General features: G+C 38.7%; 1 protein-coding gene across 1 annotated transcript in view; it reads left to right on the top strand.

Annotated features, from left to right (window-relative positions):
- The window catches only part of LOC132072331 (ATPase family AAA domain-containing protein 2-like), a 28,140-nt gene extending 16,449 nt beyond the window's left edge, over window positions 1-11,691 (top strand). The window contains exons 11-22 of the mRNA XM_059470599.1: window positions 255-414; window positions 879-1,059; window positions 2,494-2,679; window positions 3,907-4,042; window positions 4,193-4,389; window positions 5,600-5,759; window positions 6,160-6,286; window positions 6,336-6,448; window positions 6,974-7,264; window positions 7,976-8,097; window positions 10,070-10,198; window positions 11,653-11,691. Of these exons, the coding sequence (XP_059326582.1) occupies window positions 255-414; window positions 879-1,059; window positions 2,494-2,679; window positions 3,907-4,042; window positions 4,193-4,389; window positions 5,600-5,759; window positions 6,160-6,286; window positions 6,336-6,448; window positions 6,974-7,264; window positions 7,976-8,097; window positions 10,070-10,198; window positions 11,653-11,691 (1,841 nt within the window). The remainder of the gene's footprint in view (window positions 1-254; window positions 415-878; window positions 1,060-2,493; window positions 2,680-3,906; window positions 4,043-4,192; window positions 4,390-5,599; window positions 5,760-6,159; window positions 6,287-6,335; window positions 6,449-6,973; window positions 7,265-7,975; window positions 8,098-10,069; window positions 10,199-11,652) is intronic.
- The last annotated feature ends 5,793 nt before the right edge of the window (window positions 11,692-17,484 follow it).

Below are 17,484 nucleotides of genomic sequence, written 5' to 3'. Positions count from 1 at the left end.
TTTTCAAGTGTCTGGGAGCTACATAAATTGTTCCTAACCATCTTTATTCTAAGGAGAAAAACTCACAAGTTTTTGTCAACAGCGAGATAATACCTGTTGCAAATCGTGGGACATAGGACAGCTTTGTAGAGACTTTTACATTCTCCTTTGATTTGTGGTAGAATGAACTCTTCAGGAAATAGCATTCAAAGGATGAAAGACAAAAGAAGTGTTTTTCAGCACCGATTTTGAAGGTGTATTAATACAAGACAGAGATGGATTATGCAGGAAAGTTAACAACCCTTTCTTCTCTTTAAATCCTGTTTTAGGAAATTATGTGATTGATAGCGATGAGGAATCACCAACAATTTCTGAAGAGAAGCAGACCCATAAAACGTGTGATCACAAGAAGGCAGAATTCCTCACTTTCAGCAGGTACATTTGTCCCTGTTATGGCTGTTTTTAAGACAGCTGAGTGTGTGAGCTCTTTGGTGTGAGGGATGCTAGATGAAGGAGCTGAGTATGTGTGGAAGGATCAATATTTGCCAGACATAAGTGTGAAGGTTCAGCTGGTTACTCCTGTTCTGAGTACATTGCCCTGACCCATCAAACTGAACTGTTGTGTGGGTATTTGGCTGGACAGTCTCTGGGATTTAAGAGCTGTTAGTTAAGCCAGCCAAAAGAGTAGCAGATGTGCTGGGGACTGGCAGGATTTCTACCAGAGGCAGAGTACCAGTTTGTGAGAAAGTAGGCCTTGATAGTTTTCCTGTTCACGGACCAGCTTATTATTTTGTGGAACAGGGAGAGTATTTCCAAACAAGGTGTATAGGAAAAAACTTTAATGTCTGTTTTCCTATTCATCACTCATTTTTAAACTTGTTTTCTACTTATTGATGTAGAAATCCTCGTGACCAACCAACATCTTACAGGCCACGCTTCTTGCTAATTGAAGAGCCAGGATCTGGGCAAGCTTCTGATTTGGCAGCTGCAGTAATACATTCCCTGGAGAAGTTTCCAATTTATTCACTAGATACACCAACTTTGTTTGCTAGCACATTACCAGATGAGACATGTGTACAGGTAGCTTTTTTTCTTGTTAGTCTCATAGGATTAGTGTATAAACTAGTGAAGTAAGCAAAAGTCATTGTCAATATAACTGGCCTGACTTAAATGTGCTGTTTTGTTTACTTCTGTCTGAAAATCCACTTTTCCAATAGAATGACACCATGTAAGGATTTTATACATAGCCATGTTATCCATTTGAAATGTAACAGGGAGAATATTACTAGAAGCTCAGGAAGATGGGAATTGCTGCTAATAAACCTCTCTTTGTGGCAAGAAATCCTGCTGGTCTCATGTGGGATTTAGAAAGTTGTTGTTCCTTCTTAAGAGTCTGTGCTACCAGTAGATGGCTCTGCATCGACCTGACAGCATGTCAACGCACATTCTGTAACCTCTTTTTTGTTTGTAGGGCAGCCAAGGTTTTGAGGCAAAGAATTTTTTTCTTTGTTTGGAGTTTTTTTACATATGCAGCTTTTAATGCTGCATTACATGCAGCAAAAGTGTTAAAATGGAATACTTAGATTTGTATGATATTGAGTTTTCATTAACTAGGAAAAGGAAATGTAAACAATTTAGTGCTGTTTTGCTTTTTTACTTTTGGGCAGTAAATCCACTTTGTTTTTTGGCATCACTGTGTTAAAATATTGTTATCTCTAGTAGCAGCATTTCAGAGCTGTGCAAGTTAGGACAGACACATTAGGTGACTGGATACTCAATTGTCACATAGGAGGAGCAAGTATTTTTCAGATTGTTAATCTGAAGTGGTGCATGGAGAAGTTTGTTGTGTGAAAGGACTGTTCCACTTCCCTCATGCAGTAGATGTGAGTTGTCTTCTGTGATTGAGGTGCCATCTGTAGGCAGTGGCTTGTGTTTTTTCTAAGCCCACGTTTGGTAATGAGAGGCAGTGAGTGATTTAGCTCTTCAGACAGTCTAAGGACTGGTCACCTCTCATAAAATGTGCTTGAAGTTATGAATTATAGCCAGGCACTTTGTGCTGTGTTAGCCCTCATCTTTTCACATACACCTTTGTTTGTTCAGCCTGTGCTCCAGGCTGAATTGGGTGTGTGTCCCTTCTGAACTGAAAATGATTTAGCTGCAGTTGTGTAGTGATTTCTCCAGGCAAATACATCTTGCTGAAGAGTTAGCTTTGGGGGTTTTTAGGCACACCACTACATTGGGTGAGGAATTCTTAGGCTCTTTAGAGTTATTTTATACATAAGTAGTTTTGAAATCAGGCAGAGATTCAAATCTGTTACTCTCTGCATAAAAATGTCCATATTGGAGTCAAAGTGCAAATTTTACCTGATTATTAAGGAGTCATTTATCAATTTGTCTTCACATCTTGTGTTTATACCTCTTATTTCATAAGGTAGTTTGACTGATATCTAGTTTTTTAGTAGTCTGTTGTATGTGGTGGAGTTTTTTTATCCAAATAACCTTTCATTTTACTAGTTGATGCGAGAAGCTCAGAGATCAGCACCGAGTATCATATATGTCCCACAAATCCCTTCATGGTGGGACACTATTGGAACTACGCTGAGATCTGTTTTTACAACACTACTGCAGAACATCCCAAGGTTTACTCCAGTTTTATTCCTTGCAACATCTAATGTACAACTGAGAGATCTCCCAGAAGAGGTATTACAGCCGATACTTTTCTTCCTTTGTTACTCAATTTCTTGATAATTTGTAACTCCCTGAAGCATTAGAGTTACATGCCTCTCTTAAGCAAATTCGTAGCTGTTACTCAAGCATCCAAACCCAGTCCCTTAAAACTTGCTTAGACAAAACAGTGCTGAAAGCATTTGCCTAGTATTTTCTGAGTAAAAATTGACTTTGATCCAGCTTTTTCTCCCTTCTCACATACTCAAGATTATTAGACAGATGTATGGACTTGCTTCCAACAATGGTTTTGGTGGCTTCAAGGTGGTTAGCTGTGTCCTTAGTGAAGAGTGTGGTGCTTGAAAAGTAGCTAGGAAGGAAAGACTGTTTTTCTGAAAACATTTTTACAGAAAAGTCAGATGTATTTTTGCTGAAAAAATACAGAGGTCACAGTGTTATTGATGGAATGTCATTTCAAATGTAAGTTATTAAAAAAAATTGCTTCCTTCATTGAGGTGAGAACTCAACATATTAGAAAGCTAAGTTTCAGTTTCTGCTTAAGCAACTTGGAAATCAATTTTTAGGTGTATTCTTTAAGAAAATTCCTCAAGAAGACATGCTAAGCGTTGTAGACATGTGAGACTGCTCATTAAAGGAAGGTGTTCAAAATGTGAATGTGTTGCTCAGATTATTTTGTCTGAGTAACAGAAGTTTTCATACTGTTAATAACTGCCTTCTAAAATAAAGATTGAAATCCCTTCCGTAATTTTTGGTAGTAGAAATAGAAAAATTACGGAATACAACTTGGAAGTATTTAAATTGAGACACTTCATTTAAATTAATTGAAAATAAAATCAGAGAAAGCCCAATCACCTTACTAAAAAGCCAGCACTTTTCCTCTGAGCCTTGCCATTTTCCCTTTGTAGCTGCCATAAAGATTCAAGCCAAAGGACAGCAAGGCACATAAATGGAAAATAAGCAGCCTTTGGGATGGTAAATCCCCAATCACTCCTTTCTCAGTTGTTTATAATTCAGTTTCTTCATGGAGCTTAAAATCTAGAATGTGATCCTTAGAGAAGGCACTTGAAATTGCCATGCTATAAGAACCTAGTCTTTTAAGGCCACAAAGATAACTGTTAATTTATAGTCTTGTCCAGAGAAGTATTCAGTTTAATTCAGAGAGGTACTAATTTTTTTGGAAGAGAATGTAAGAAGTGTGCATGGCCTTGTATAACTGAAGTATATTTTCTCTTCATGCCTTAGATAAAAGCATTGTTTAATAATGAATATGAAGAAGTTTTCAGAATCCCACGTCCGACCTGTGCTGAGAGAAGACGTTTTTTTGAGGACTTAGTTATGAAGCAAGCTGCTCAACCTCCTGCATTAAAAACCAACACAAGTGAGGAGGATGTTCTACATATAAAACTTTGCTAACTCTAGATTAACAGTTAATAAAGTATTTGCTTGGGTGATAATTTTCTATCAATCATTTTTCATGTGCTTGTATATGAGTACCATCAATTAACTACAACTTTCTGATTCAATTCAGCTTGCCAGCCTTTGGAAGTTCTGCCTGTAGCACCACCACCTAAGCCTCGAAAGCTGACGGAGGAAGAAATAAGACAGTTGGAAGAGCAGGAAGAGGATACATTGCGTGAACTCAGGATTTACTTAAGAGATGTGGCTCAAAGACTTGTCATTGACAAACGTTTCAAAGTATTTACAAAGCCCATTGTCTCAGAGGAGGTTAGTATTGACTTATAATGCCTTTATAACTGTGTGTATTCATAATTCCTCTGTGTTTATATTTCTTGGTGTTCTTGTGCTCTTTCTAGGAAGGTTTATCTTTCATGTTAGGACCATACTATTCTGATTTTCCAAGAAGAAAGAAGTGAATTTTGCTTTTACTTGACTCCTTGAGACTCTCAAATGTTTATTATTTGTGTATTCACTGAAAGCCCTATGTTCTTTCTAAAAGGTCTTTAAAACTTTAGAATATTTCAGTTAGAAGGGATCTACAAGGAAGGTCTAGTACAAGTGCCAGTTACACCAAATGCCGACACAATTTGCCCATGGAAAGGTTTGGATACATAGGTATGTTACAGCACTAAAGAGCAGAGGGATCACTTTATATTTATAAAAATACCTAAAGAGCTGCTTTAATAAAGTCTAAAGCTCTTTGATTAAATAGTTTCTGTGAGAACAGGAGTAGAAGCAACAGTTTGTCAAATGAATTTTCAGATACTATTCCAATTTCATCTGTGGTTTTTCTCAGTACATAATCAACAATGAGGGCTGTTGTTTTTTCTTGCTCCCATACACTTCCCATTGAATTTAATGAATAAGTCTATGCCAGGGGCATGTACTTCAAAGTCAGTTGTAGTTTTAAGATAGCTGTGCATTTCAGCAAAGTCCCATTCCTCTAAGCATCCACTCACTTTTCTTTTTCTTTCCTTTAGTTTCCAAGGTGTGAATAACCTATAAACATATAAATCATCTAAAGTAGTCATTAGGCTCCTTTTAAGCTCTAAGTAAAGAAATTGACATTTCTGGGTCCAGTTATCTCATTCTAGAGTAGATGCTTAGGACAGGTGCTTCAAAGGTGCAAATCCTGCAGTTTTTTTCTTGCTGCCAACAACAAAGAGAATCCAAGATGACATTACTGAGAAAGGTTTCTCTGCTGTGATTTTCTAAAAGGAAGTGAAATGCATCCTGCCAGTTCTCCTCTCTGCTCCACACATGCTTCTGACCACCCTGCTTCTTTTTTCCCTCTCTCTTGGTCTGTCTCTTCAAAGACACCTGAAATACCTTTTCTATTTTCAAGAAGCTGGTTATTTTCTGCATCTTTGAGGGTGTTATAAATATTTAGGGCCTTTATGACGTCCTTTATTTGACTTTATGAAAGTCATTAATTTTTTGTAGCTTAAATCTCAGAGCATGCATATTTAATTTTTAGGCACCCAATTACAAGGACACCATTAAACAGCCCATGGACCTCTTGACAGTTCTCTCCAAGATTGACATGCACCAGTACTTAACAGCAAGAGATTTTCTGAAGGACATTGATCTAATCTGTAGCAATTATTTAGACTACAAACCAAATAAAGGGCCTGGAGGTATGGGTGTATTTTTATGCCTAATTTGGAAAAATTTCAGATGTGTAAATTGATAGATTTTTTCTGTGGAAATTTAGTAATCCCACAGTGGATATGGTATCAGATAAATTTAAAGAACCCCATTAGACAGTTTTAAACAACCCCAGAGAGCATTTATTGCCAGGTTGTAAATGTTTTAGTATTAAATATACTGTTTGGGTATGGAATTGTGATAGATGTGTTCATTGATAACTAGTACTTTTTCTTAAATAATAACTTTTCTGGTTTTATGCTGAAAATACAGACTGAGATAATCTTTCAGAACCTGCATATGAAAAAAACCCCAGTCATTCTAATTAATCAAAATAAAGAGTTTCATTGACTGGTGGAAAATTCTCAGTTCTGGCTGTAAAAATTTCAGATCATTTCCTGAGGCACAAAGCTTGTACGTTGAGTGATACTGCATATTCCATAGTGAGGAATGAAATGGATGAAGGTTTTGAGCAACGCTGCCAAAAAATTAAAGACTCTCGTAAGGAAAGAGGTATGTTTTTTGATGCTCAGGATTTTAAGACTTGTCTCATGCTTTGTAACCAGCCACACAAGACCCAATTCTTTGCTCTGCGGGTATAAGAAAGCAAACCCAAAGTGTAATGAGAAATGGAAGATGCCCACAGCACCTGTGGACACCAGTGCCTCCTGCTCTAATGGCAAGTTGCATTTTATTTAGACTTTCTTGTAGAAGGTGCTAAAGTCACTGCTACCTTCTCTGTTTCTGTGGCCTAAAAGCAGGTTGTGATGCTTGGTTCTTCATGCCAGAGGCATTGAATTTTTCATTATGCTGCTTCAAATTGTGGGGTAAATCCTGAGGTCTTTCATTCAGTATGGTTCTGAAATTAATTGCACTGGCTGCATGACATTGTAAGAGCCTGGCCTTGATGTCCCAACTGACATTTAATGCACCTATATCTTGAAGTTCAAAGCATTGTCTGCATCTGTTTTGAATATTTAGCTAGTTTTCAGTTACATGAAACAGTGTTTTTCCCTTCTCTGCCTATAATATATCTAATAGAGAACTGATCTCATGAACTTGCAACCTTTTCTCTAGACACATGTAGGGAGATGGTGCTGAAGCTCCTGTGGTTATTTTCCTTGCAAGATGCTGCTGCTGTGTTTTGAAGAAAGAACTGCTTTGGGAATGGTTTGATTTACTTTTTTTTGGTATCTCTTTGTAGATAAGTCAAAAAGAAAATGCAAAATGAAGGAAGACTCTTCAAGTGTCTCAGTAAAGAGGGAGAATGTTCAGTTTGTATCCTCCCAGGACAGTCCTATGGAAGAACATGAAAATGTACTTCAAGGACACCAGAAAAATGTGACAGAAAATGAAAGTGCGAGAGTGACCCTTGTGGCTAAATCCCCTGCTGGAGAAAAGAGTGTTGTACTTCCTGAATGTTCAGACCTAAGAGAGGAGAGTGAAATGCCAGATTGCCAAATAGCCAGAACTGTTGAAGATGCAGGTTCAAGTGGTAAGTGAAAGGTCAAACAGGTAATTTAGCTCCTTTTGATTCTTGAGGAGGGTTACACTATTTTAGGTTTTAGCCTTCTTGAATTTCATTCTGTTACTTCTTTTGTGTCTCTCTCAAATCAACACACAGTCTTCCTTGCATAATGATGTTGTTCCTGTAGTTACATTGGCTACAGCCATGGTCTTTTACAGCGGCTGTTCTTTTTTTTTTTTTGAATCTACAGTTTGTTTTCCAAATGGTACTGAATTGTGCAAGTATCTTCCCAGTAATAAGCAGCCTAAGTGTAAACTGTACAGCTGTACTTAAAACAGTGGGGACCCAGAGAACCCTGTGGAATAGAAGAATTATGTCCTAATGTTTGAAATATAAGATGTGTAGATGTGTTTCCTAACCTAAAATACTACTTTTTTAGACCATGTTTGGTTTTTTTAACTTCAGGTTTACTGTGCAGTGCTGGAGTGGCAGCATGAATATTTTTTCCTAGTTTTATCCTGCCTTTTTTTCCCTAGTGCTTTTTTTCATGTCTGAGTTCCTAGTTTTTATGGAGCAGCACCAGAAGGATAGAAGTCAAGCATTTCTCTGTAATAAAAAATAGATAACAATTCTGTCTCTGTTACTGCAGAGGGCTAGTCTTTTCCAGGTACAGGATAATTCACTGATACTGTATTACAGATAAAGAAATCTTGATTTCAAAAATGTGTGTAATTCCAGATTCACAAGTACATCATACAACTTGTGTGGGACATTCTCAAGTGGATGAGCAACTGCAAGTATGTGGAGAAGCAAAGAAAATTCACACACAGGGAGTGTCTGTGGATTACTCTGAACTTAGAGTAAGTCTAATTTCAATTTTGTTGATACTGAAGTAGGATGTTTTCTTTCTACCTGTATGGTTGTCAATTAAGTCACTTGTTAACCAATGCCAATTCAAACAATTAATGAGAGGGATATATAGCTTGTGAAATGATTCAGCCTGTAATGACTGTTGTTTCCAGAGCTGGTGTTGGTGGCTGCTTTTGCTTTTGGTGAACTGAATTTTAGGAGACTGTTCTCTTCTTCATTTTCAATGTTTGTTAAGTTTTAAGTTAGCTCACTGTCAACCTGCTACTGCTGTTGGTTAGCAGTTTTAATGATGGACTGGGGAGATGGGTATCTTGGTTTGCTGTTTGCATGCTTTCATTAATTAGGACCTGGAAAAGTACCTTGATTTTTAGCAGTGATGACTTTAAACCTGAAATTAGAAGGTTGATCAAAAGATTGTCTTGGATAAAATACTAATATCTACTTTTCTCAAATGCTTTCAAAATTCAGTGTTAGAATTTTGCATCCATACAGTTACAAGTTTTTTCTAGTCCCCTGTAGGATAGAGGCTCTTATCCTAAGGTATAGTCAGGGAAAGGATCAAACATGGGCCTAGCTGCAGATGGAAAAGGAGGTTCCTTTGCATGAACTGGAGAGGGTGGAAGAATGACCTGCCCTTCAGGTGATACAGCCACAAGAAAAATTCAGGAAATTACTAGGTTGCACTTCTGAGGGTCGGTCAAAGCAGAGGAAGCTGCTGTTTACCTGCCATGATGAGAGGGAGTATTACTTGGTTGTTTCCCTTGTGCAGGGACAAAGTCCCTTTGGTAAAAGGGCTCACCAGCATAATTTATATCACATTTGTAAGTGTTGATCTGAACTGTAAAGGTTAAATTAACTTTCCAAGATGGCTTCCAAAGGAAGCAAATTTCAGGGGGTTGTGTTGTTCATGACTGCTTGTATATTAAAAAAAGTTACATGGTTTTTTTCTAGAATCAGGATGCTAATGGCATGTAATCTGAAATTACTGCCTACTGACTGGAGAAATGGTAGGGTAGAGCCCTTACTGATGTTTCTGCTCATATGTGTTTCAGCTGTGAGGAGAGGGCTACAGCCATGAAACACATATTTTAGAAGTCTTGTTTCCATAACATGGGTGTCACTGGAACTCACTGCTTGTAGCAGAGAGCCCCTCTAAGATGGATCTGCTTGGTTTTGTACAGGGTTTTTGTTTAGTTAATTTTATTTGTTTTCTTGGGGGTTTCCTTTGGATGTGTGTTCACTTATTTGCTTCATATTAGGTGTAGAACTCAAATCTTGTGATAGCTGATGTAAGCGAGGCTGAGTCTGATGGCAAGCAGGTGTGAGGCTGTAATATTTTTATTTGGTGTGGCTGCTCTCTTCAGATATATCTGCACAGCCTCCCACAACACACAGCTACTGAACAGCCCCAGCAGTGCTGCTGCTAGCTTGTTAGTGTTGCTTTCCCCAGATTACCACGTTCACGTCTCTGCTAACACAAGGAACTGTGTGAGAGATTGGTAATTTCTTACAGACTGCTCTGCTAGTTCATCCACTCTTGAGTTGAAGGGTAGGAGCTGACTGATGTTAGTCACAGCACTGATTCAGCTAATGGGGAGAGGTGAGCACCTAAAGATGCTTCTGTTTCCACCTGGCACAGCTCTGTCTGGCAGATCTGTAGGCTTGTTTCTAAAAACACATTTTCTAGGGCCCTGTATTGCATTTGTAATGAAATGCAACCATGACTTCCCCGAGGCAGCTCCTCAGTGACAAAGTGGATCGTGTCATTCCCCACTGTTTTAGAAGTAGTTGAATCACAGTTATGATCACTGATGTCATATAGTGATGAGTAAGAAAATCCTGTCTGAAATGTAAGCTTTTTCTCTGACATGTGGAATATTAATTTGCTTCCTCCAAACAATGTAAGAAAATAGGATGTATCTTGTGCAACTCTGAATTGCAATTTCCATTTTTTTGCTTCAGCGAGTGCTGGATTTGGTCATTGTGGCAACTGAGAATGTCAGTATATCTCGCATGGAAAGACTCTATGCCCTTCTTAGCCAGTGCATTTACCGACATCGGGAAGACGATGACAAAACTGAGTTAGTGAAGGTAAATTTTTTGTCTTGTAGCCCTTTGTGTCACATGCTATTGTACATGTGTGTGTGTTGTGTATGTGTGTGTGTGCGCTGTGAACATCATGCTTATTTGGCATTACTCTGTACAGCTCAGTTGCCTGTCTCTCAAGGCTTTCATTTCAGCCTGGAAGACATTTATTCATATTGCAAAACCTTTGTTGTATGTAGCATAATTTTTGACAGTTTCAGCAGGAAAAGGCTTGAAGGCAATGAGTCCACCCACTCAGGGCTCTCAAACCATTTAACCTCAGTCTGTCAATAGTCTTCTCCAGAAGCCTTTCAGGGGTGGGAGGTTGTAAAAGGAGGGTGCATTTCTCAGTGTGTCACTTCCTCTTTCTCCCCCTGGAGGCAGGCACATGTGGTAATGCTTGTATAGTAGTAATTCCATTCTTGAAAAGAAATTAAGGATACAGCATAACAAGAACTTGAGACTTTTTTCTAGTCTCAGCAGACTTTATTTTTAACTAGCATTGCCCAAGCATCTTTAATTTGACAAATGGGGAGTTTTCTGCCTATGATAGTTTGCTAATGAGTCAAATTCTCTAGTCTTTCCCTCAGTGAGAGGATTTCTGAGTTGTCAGAACTAGGCAGAAATCTTCCACAGGCACCCATGGTCCCAGTTGGACATTCCTAGCATTCAGTTCATTAAGATAGGTTGGATATTCAGTCTTCAGCTTCAAGGCCTTTGAATCCCTTTCAGATGCTTGTGCCTGAGAATAGATAAAATTTGTTATGCCTCTCAGTCTGCCTTAAAAAAATGAGTAAGCCTGTTCTCTTTGGCCCTAGCCATCTTAATCCGTTCTTCCACAGCTGATAGTTAGAACAGACTCTGTTCTGATTGTGCAGGCCAGTCCTGAAAAATGCACCCACCCTTTTCTCATTTAGCATAATGATGTGGTGTGGTGTGAATAGGGAACTGTTTGTGTTATCTCAGTGCTTTTGAGCTTTTGTGACCGGACTTGATTTTTGATTTGTTTTCTACTTCTATCTTAACCAAAAAACACCTCCTCTTCAGAGTACCTTGCATGAACTGATCAGGGGGAACCTTTCCTGTATATGGAGAGAGAGACTTTAACAAAGTACTTAATCAGAGTGCAGAAAAGAACAGTTCCAGCTTTTAGTTGTGGTTCTTTGGGAACTGCTTCTTTTCTCATTGTTGAAACCATCATTGATAAAGATCCATAGTCCCATAATACAGATTCCTCCAGTCTCTCTAGCCTGCTCTGTATTTTGGGTGCCTAATGATTTGTTTGAAGCTAACAGGTCTAGAAAGATGTTAGCACATGTATCGGCTAAACGTGTATTGGCTAAACATTACTAATAATTTTAAATATCAACAGACTCTTGATTCTTTTGATGAAGAAGCAAACAAGGTTCTCTTGCTTGCATTCACACTGTGACTCCTGATTTGTCTTTTTTTCTTGTTAGGCAATGGTGAAAGAAATTGCAATGTTAAGTTATCTGTGATACTTGACTTCAGTATATTCTAATGTTGATGTACTTCTCCAAAATGGAAAAATTATGTTTAATGTCTCAGTAATTGCAACAACTAAGAACAGAAGAACAGGAGAAAGAAACATCTTTTACTGTATGAAGGAAACCAGACATAACCTCCACTCTGACTATGGATCATCTCCTCGGACACTGGATGAAAGCCCCTTTCAAGACAACAATGTTTACTTTCCATGGAAACATCATGAAATTCTTCTAAAGGGTCCTGTTTCTGACTCCTGATATTGTCACAAAGCTTCCAAATATTTTTGTCACTGTAAGATGCGGGGACTGATTTTATTTTTCCTTTAACTTCTTCCTCTAATTTCTACTGAATAGAAGTAAGCTGGGATGCTCTGGGTTCTGCACCTTGGATGCAGCAACCTTGGTTGTGTGTACAGACTGGAGAATGAGATGCTGGAAAGCAGTGCCACAAAAAGGACCTGGGTCCTGGTTGATGGTTGAATCTGAGCCAGCAGCCAGGAGGGCCAAACATGTCCTGGGGGGCATCAGGCACAGCATGGCCAGCCAGGCAAGGGAGGGGATTGTCCCACTCTGCTCTGCACTGGGGTGGCTTCACCTTGAGTCGTGTGCAGTGTTGGGATCCTCAATATAAAAAAGACATTAAATTATTACAGAGTGTCCAAAGAAGGGCAACCAAAATGGTGAAGTGCCTCAAAGGACAGCTGTATGGGGAGCAGCTGAGGTCACTTGGTCTGTTCAGCCTGGAGGAGCCTGAGGGGAGACCTCACTGCAGTCTACAGTGCCCTCATAAGGGTAAGAGGAGGGGCAGGCATTGAACTTTCCTTTGTGGTGACCAATGACAATACCCAAGGGAATGGTCTGAGGCTGGGTCAGGGGAGGTTTAGGTTGGATATCAGAAAAAAGTTCTCCACCCAAAGAGTGGTTGGGCACTGGAATGGGCTCCTCATGGAAGTGGTCACCGCACCAAGCCTGACAAAGTTCAAGAAGCGTTTGGACAATGCTCTCACACATGTGGTGGAGTTCTTGGGGCTGTCTTGTCCAAGGCCAGGAGTTGAACTTGATGATCCTTGTAAGTCCCTTCCAAGTCAGAATATTCTGTGATTTGTGAGAGGCAGTACTGAGATCAGCCTCCCATCTGTGGCACAGGTTGGCAGAGGATGCCACTCCTGCTTGTGACTCTGGCTACCCTGTCACCTCACAGGGGTGGGGGGTGAGGGGAGCACTCACTTGCCCCATCCTTGTCCCCCAGCAGCCCTTACCAACAGCAGTGGTGCAGGCATGGGCAGGTTGGACCACACTGCTGCCTTGCAGGTGGCCAGCACAGGGATGTTGGAAGTAGATGATATTTATTTATTTTCCAACCCAAACCATGCCACAGAATGTGTGTCCAACTGTGTATATGTATGTGTGTGAATATTTATGTATAGATATGGTATATACCTGTGCTCTCTCTGCATGTGCCTGTTGAGAATAAAGCTTTTGGCTGCTTATCAAGTGAGTATTAACTATTAACATAGCATAAACTCATTTTTTTACAATTCTCTTCTGGCCTTTAGAAGGAAATAGATAAGGAGAAACAAGAGATATGAGTATAGCACGTGGGTAGTCTGAACTTGACTTTAAAAAGGCCTGACAGAACTCTGTGCTGGAATGCAGAGCTTCTTCAGCAGGCATAAAGACTATAAAGTTTTTAGTCTGCAACGGTGCTAGATTAAGTAGTTTTTTAATACATATATATTGGAAAATATGCTGAGATCCAATATAATTTCTTACTACTGTTTACATTACATCACTATTTTGCACTGTTGCTGCAAATGTGTTTTGGAATGCATTCTAGCCTTCAGGAGTTTCAGTCCTCCCCAAACATTCTCCATTGTTTGTTTTTTTCTCCCACAAACACTAGAAATTGCAGTGGTTTAATTTCCTTGTTCTGAAGGCTTCCTTTGCTTTTACATATCTGCATGAATTGGTCTTCTATAATTTCCATATTGCCTCAAGTAGAATTAAGAACCCTATTAAAAAGTACTTATCAGAGAAGCTAGGAAGGTGGAAAAAAGAAGTAATCCATTGAAAACTCCGAAGTCCCTTATAAAGTTTTTGCATTGTTAGCCCAGTTTAGCACTTTAGCTGTCTTTTCTGCCTAAAAGGCACGCTTTCAAAGCTGCTGAGCTTTTTCAGGTGTGTTGAATTACAGTCTTTTGTTGCATGACAGAGCTACTTCTTGGCTCACAAATTGTAATTCCTGCTAAGTATGACAGCACAAGTTCTTTTTTTTAAATCTTGCTAGGAGTGCTGAACCATCACACAAATTGAACCAGTAGACTTTAGAATGAGATATATTAAAATTCTCACAACCATGGAACATACATTTAGTTATAATAGAGGTTATATCATATTATATGCAGTTATTTTGGAACAAAGGGGAAGGAAATTGTTCAATACTCTTGATATATGTGTGTATTTTAGCATCAGCTAAAATGCTGCTCTGCTGTAATTACCTTTTCATATTAGTCAATGGCAATAGTTATAAGATATAGAATGATGGAAAAATTGAAGTAAGACAACTCAAAGGTTCTTTTAAAATAACATTACTGAAATTATTAATCATATGTAGAAATACAGGACAGACCAGACTTCTGGTAGAATACTGAGTAAAATAATGGATTTGGAAAATCACATCTGCCTAGAAACTACTGGCAGTTTCCATTAGGTGAAAGATTTTATTTACAAGTATGCCAAGATTATGCGTGGATAATACCATGCAGACATTTCACAGATTTATGGGTGTTTTCCTGAGCCAATAATACAGAAGCAATTAGATGCAGTAAACTTATGAGAAGGCAAAAAGACATGGGTGAAGCTGGTCTGCAATAGAAAATAGTTATAGTTCTGAAACTGTGTTCTGTCTTTCCTTAGTCCTCTGGGCATGCATCTGCTGTGGTTTCAAACTGTTTGGACTTTACAAAAGTGGCAAGGCTGAATTAATGACTCCCTTGTCACATTCACAGGCCATGTGAGTCCTGGGGAATTCCCATGGTGAGGTCTAAACACAATATTTCTGTATTTCAATAGCTTCCTTGGGAGATCTGGAGGTCTCTACCTAAGCCTATGGCCCCTTTGAGGATATTGTTTCTTCCAAGGGGACAGCTTTCCTTATGGAACTTTGATCAGTGGGAAGGGAAGAATTTTCTGATTAATTGAATAGAGAAAGTAAAAGAGAAAATGAGTCTAATTTCCTGAGACTTGATTAGGAGCAGGGTATTATCCAACATATATGTTCCCATTTTACTCTTTCTAACTTAGATTTCTTGATTCAGTATTAAAGATTTCAACTGCCCTCTTGTAAATAAGTGCATTTTATGGAATAAAATGAAAGGGCAATTTAAAAATAAATGAAAGGCTAAATTTCTCCTGTTGAGAGTACTGTTGGCACTTGTAGGATATTTTTATGACTTCTGAAGCTTAAACTATAGATCTTTTTGTAAGCTTTAAATATTAGACATTTTAATGGCTCATTAAGCTAATATATGTATATAAGAATAAAGGCTGCATTATTCTCAGTTAGTGTAATGCAGTTTTAGAGACAAATGTGTTACAGTATTCAATATTATGAACTCAGCAGGGTCTCCTCCCCTTTGCTGAGATTAATTCATACGTGGAAAAGGAACTGATAGGTGTTTTATTCTGTCCCAGCTGAAGAACTACATGAGACTTGAGTTAAAGACAATGTATTTGCTACAGTATCACCAGCCATGTTCATTGGCACATTCACATCACTGAATATAAAACCATTGTGTTGCCCTAGTGTCTGGGACTCCCCCTAGAAAGGGGAAAGGTAAGTTGGAATGCTGTGTAGCACTGGCTGTGGTCCACCTTGCTTGCTACCAGAAGCAAATATTTCTCATATTTTGTCTTTTCTCTATGTCTCTTGTTTTAACCAGGGACATGCTCTAACAGCCCCTATGCAAAACTCCTGATGAAATTACATGGAATTCTCCTTGGCTAAAATCATAGAATGCTTGGATTGGAAGGGACCTTAAAGAACATCTAGTTGTAACCCCCTGTTGTGTGTAGCTGCACCATCAACCAGGCCAGGTTGCTCAAGACCCCATCCAGCCTGGTCTTGAACAATTCCAGGGATGAGAAGTCCACAGCTTCTCTGGGCAACCTGTTCCAGTGCCTCACGACACTCAAAGAATTTCTTCCTAATGTCTAATCTAAACCTGCCCTCCTTTAGCTTACCACTGTTCCCTGTTGTCCTGTCACTATATGCCCTTGGGAAAAGTCCCTCTCCAGGTCTCTGGTAGACACGTTTAGGTACTTGGTGTCTTCTATAAGGTCCTTTGTGCCTTCTCCTCCCCAGGCTGAAAAACCCCCGCTATCCCAGCCTTTCTTCATAGGAGAGGTGCTCCAGCCCTCTGATGCATTTAAGTAAATTGTACAAATCCATAGTGTTTACATGCTTTAATCAATTTAAATTATGTTTACAGATTATCTTTTATGTAAATGAAGATTTTTCTCATAAAAACACATGGAAAGAGTCCCTAAGTTACTGGCCAAATACTGGCATCCCTGGTGTACTGAATACTGACTGACATTTGGCACCATTTTCTGTGGAGTTATACCTGAGATACACAATTGCAGCTTAGGCAACTGTATTTCTATGAAATGATCATTAGGGACCTCTCAGAAACTTTGCTTGTTTAGAAGTAATAATTTATTTATGTGTTTGTTCATTTTTCTAAATATGCCAGACAGTAGGAACTAACACCTTTGCAACTGTTCCCACTGTGAAAATAAGGTCTTGGGAACATGATTCTCTAGCTCTACTGATTAGCTCAGCATTGAATGTGTTTAGCAACCTGGAAGAAAGAGGATGAACTTGGAACAATGTTAAATACTGAAATGCTAAATGTGAAAATATTAAAGAGAGACACACTTTATTGTATATCTATAGAAGTGTCAGAGAAATCAATTGTAATGAATACCAGAAATTCTGAGATTCATTTGAATGGGTGAAACTAAATCTGTAGCTCTTTTCAACCCACGCTTCCACATGAAGAGGAAATAATTTACTGTTGTTTAAAAATGGGAGGTTGGTAGATTTCATCAGATTTCTTATGCTGTGTAAATAGCTATTGTGACAGACAATACCTCTGAACACATGCACAACAGCAAAGTAGTTTGCCTTGATCACTCATCACAATGAATGTCAAATTAATTTGCAACATCAGTACATTCCTGGAATTACAATTTTATTCATTCTGAGCTCTGGATACATTGCTGACAGTCCCTGAGTTTTAATTCTGCAGAAGACATGACTAGAAATTCCAAGGGAAAAAAATATGCTGATTATACAGAAATCATTTTCATTTTTAACTGGGGAGAAACACTGAAGTGAAACTGTACTCACAGAAAGCAGAGGTAGTGGAATATTTATGCAGTGGTGCCTGTTTAAATCTGTTTCTTCTTTATTCATTTTATGTGGGTGAGAATGAGATTCAGACATGAAAAACAGTAGCTACTCTTTTCTGTTATATTTTTAACACTATAAAATTGATTTTCTTTCTGTGTGTACTAAGGTCTTTATTTCTTTTGATTACTGAGAATCCTATTTTGTCCTCCCCAAGAAATGTGAGTAGCTTTTGATTTCGTTTTGTAATATTTAATAGAAAAGTTGGAGCTTTTCTCCCATCTTGCAAGGTAAACATGTGAAACCTGCTTGAAGTTATTAAGCAGGACTCGCTTATGTGCTTCTGATGAAAAGGGTGGTCAGGCAAGAAG

Source organism: Ammospiza nelsoni, chromosome 1 (assembly GCF_027579445.1).
Source record: "Ammospiza nelsoni isolate bAmmNel1 chromosome 1, bAmmNel1.pri, whole genome shotgun sequence".
Lineage (NCBI taxonomy): Eukaryota > Metazoa > Chordata > Aves > Passeriformes > Passerellidae > Ammospiza > Ammospiza nelsoni.
This window is presented reverse-complemented; position numbering and strand designations above follow the sequence as displayed.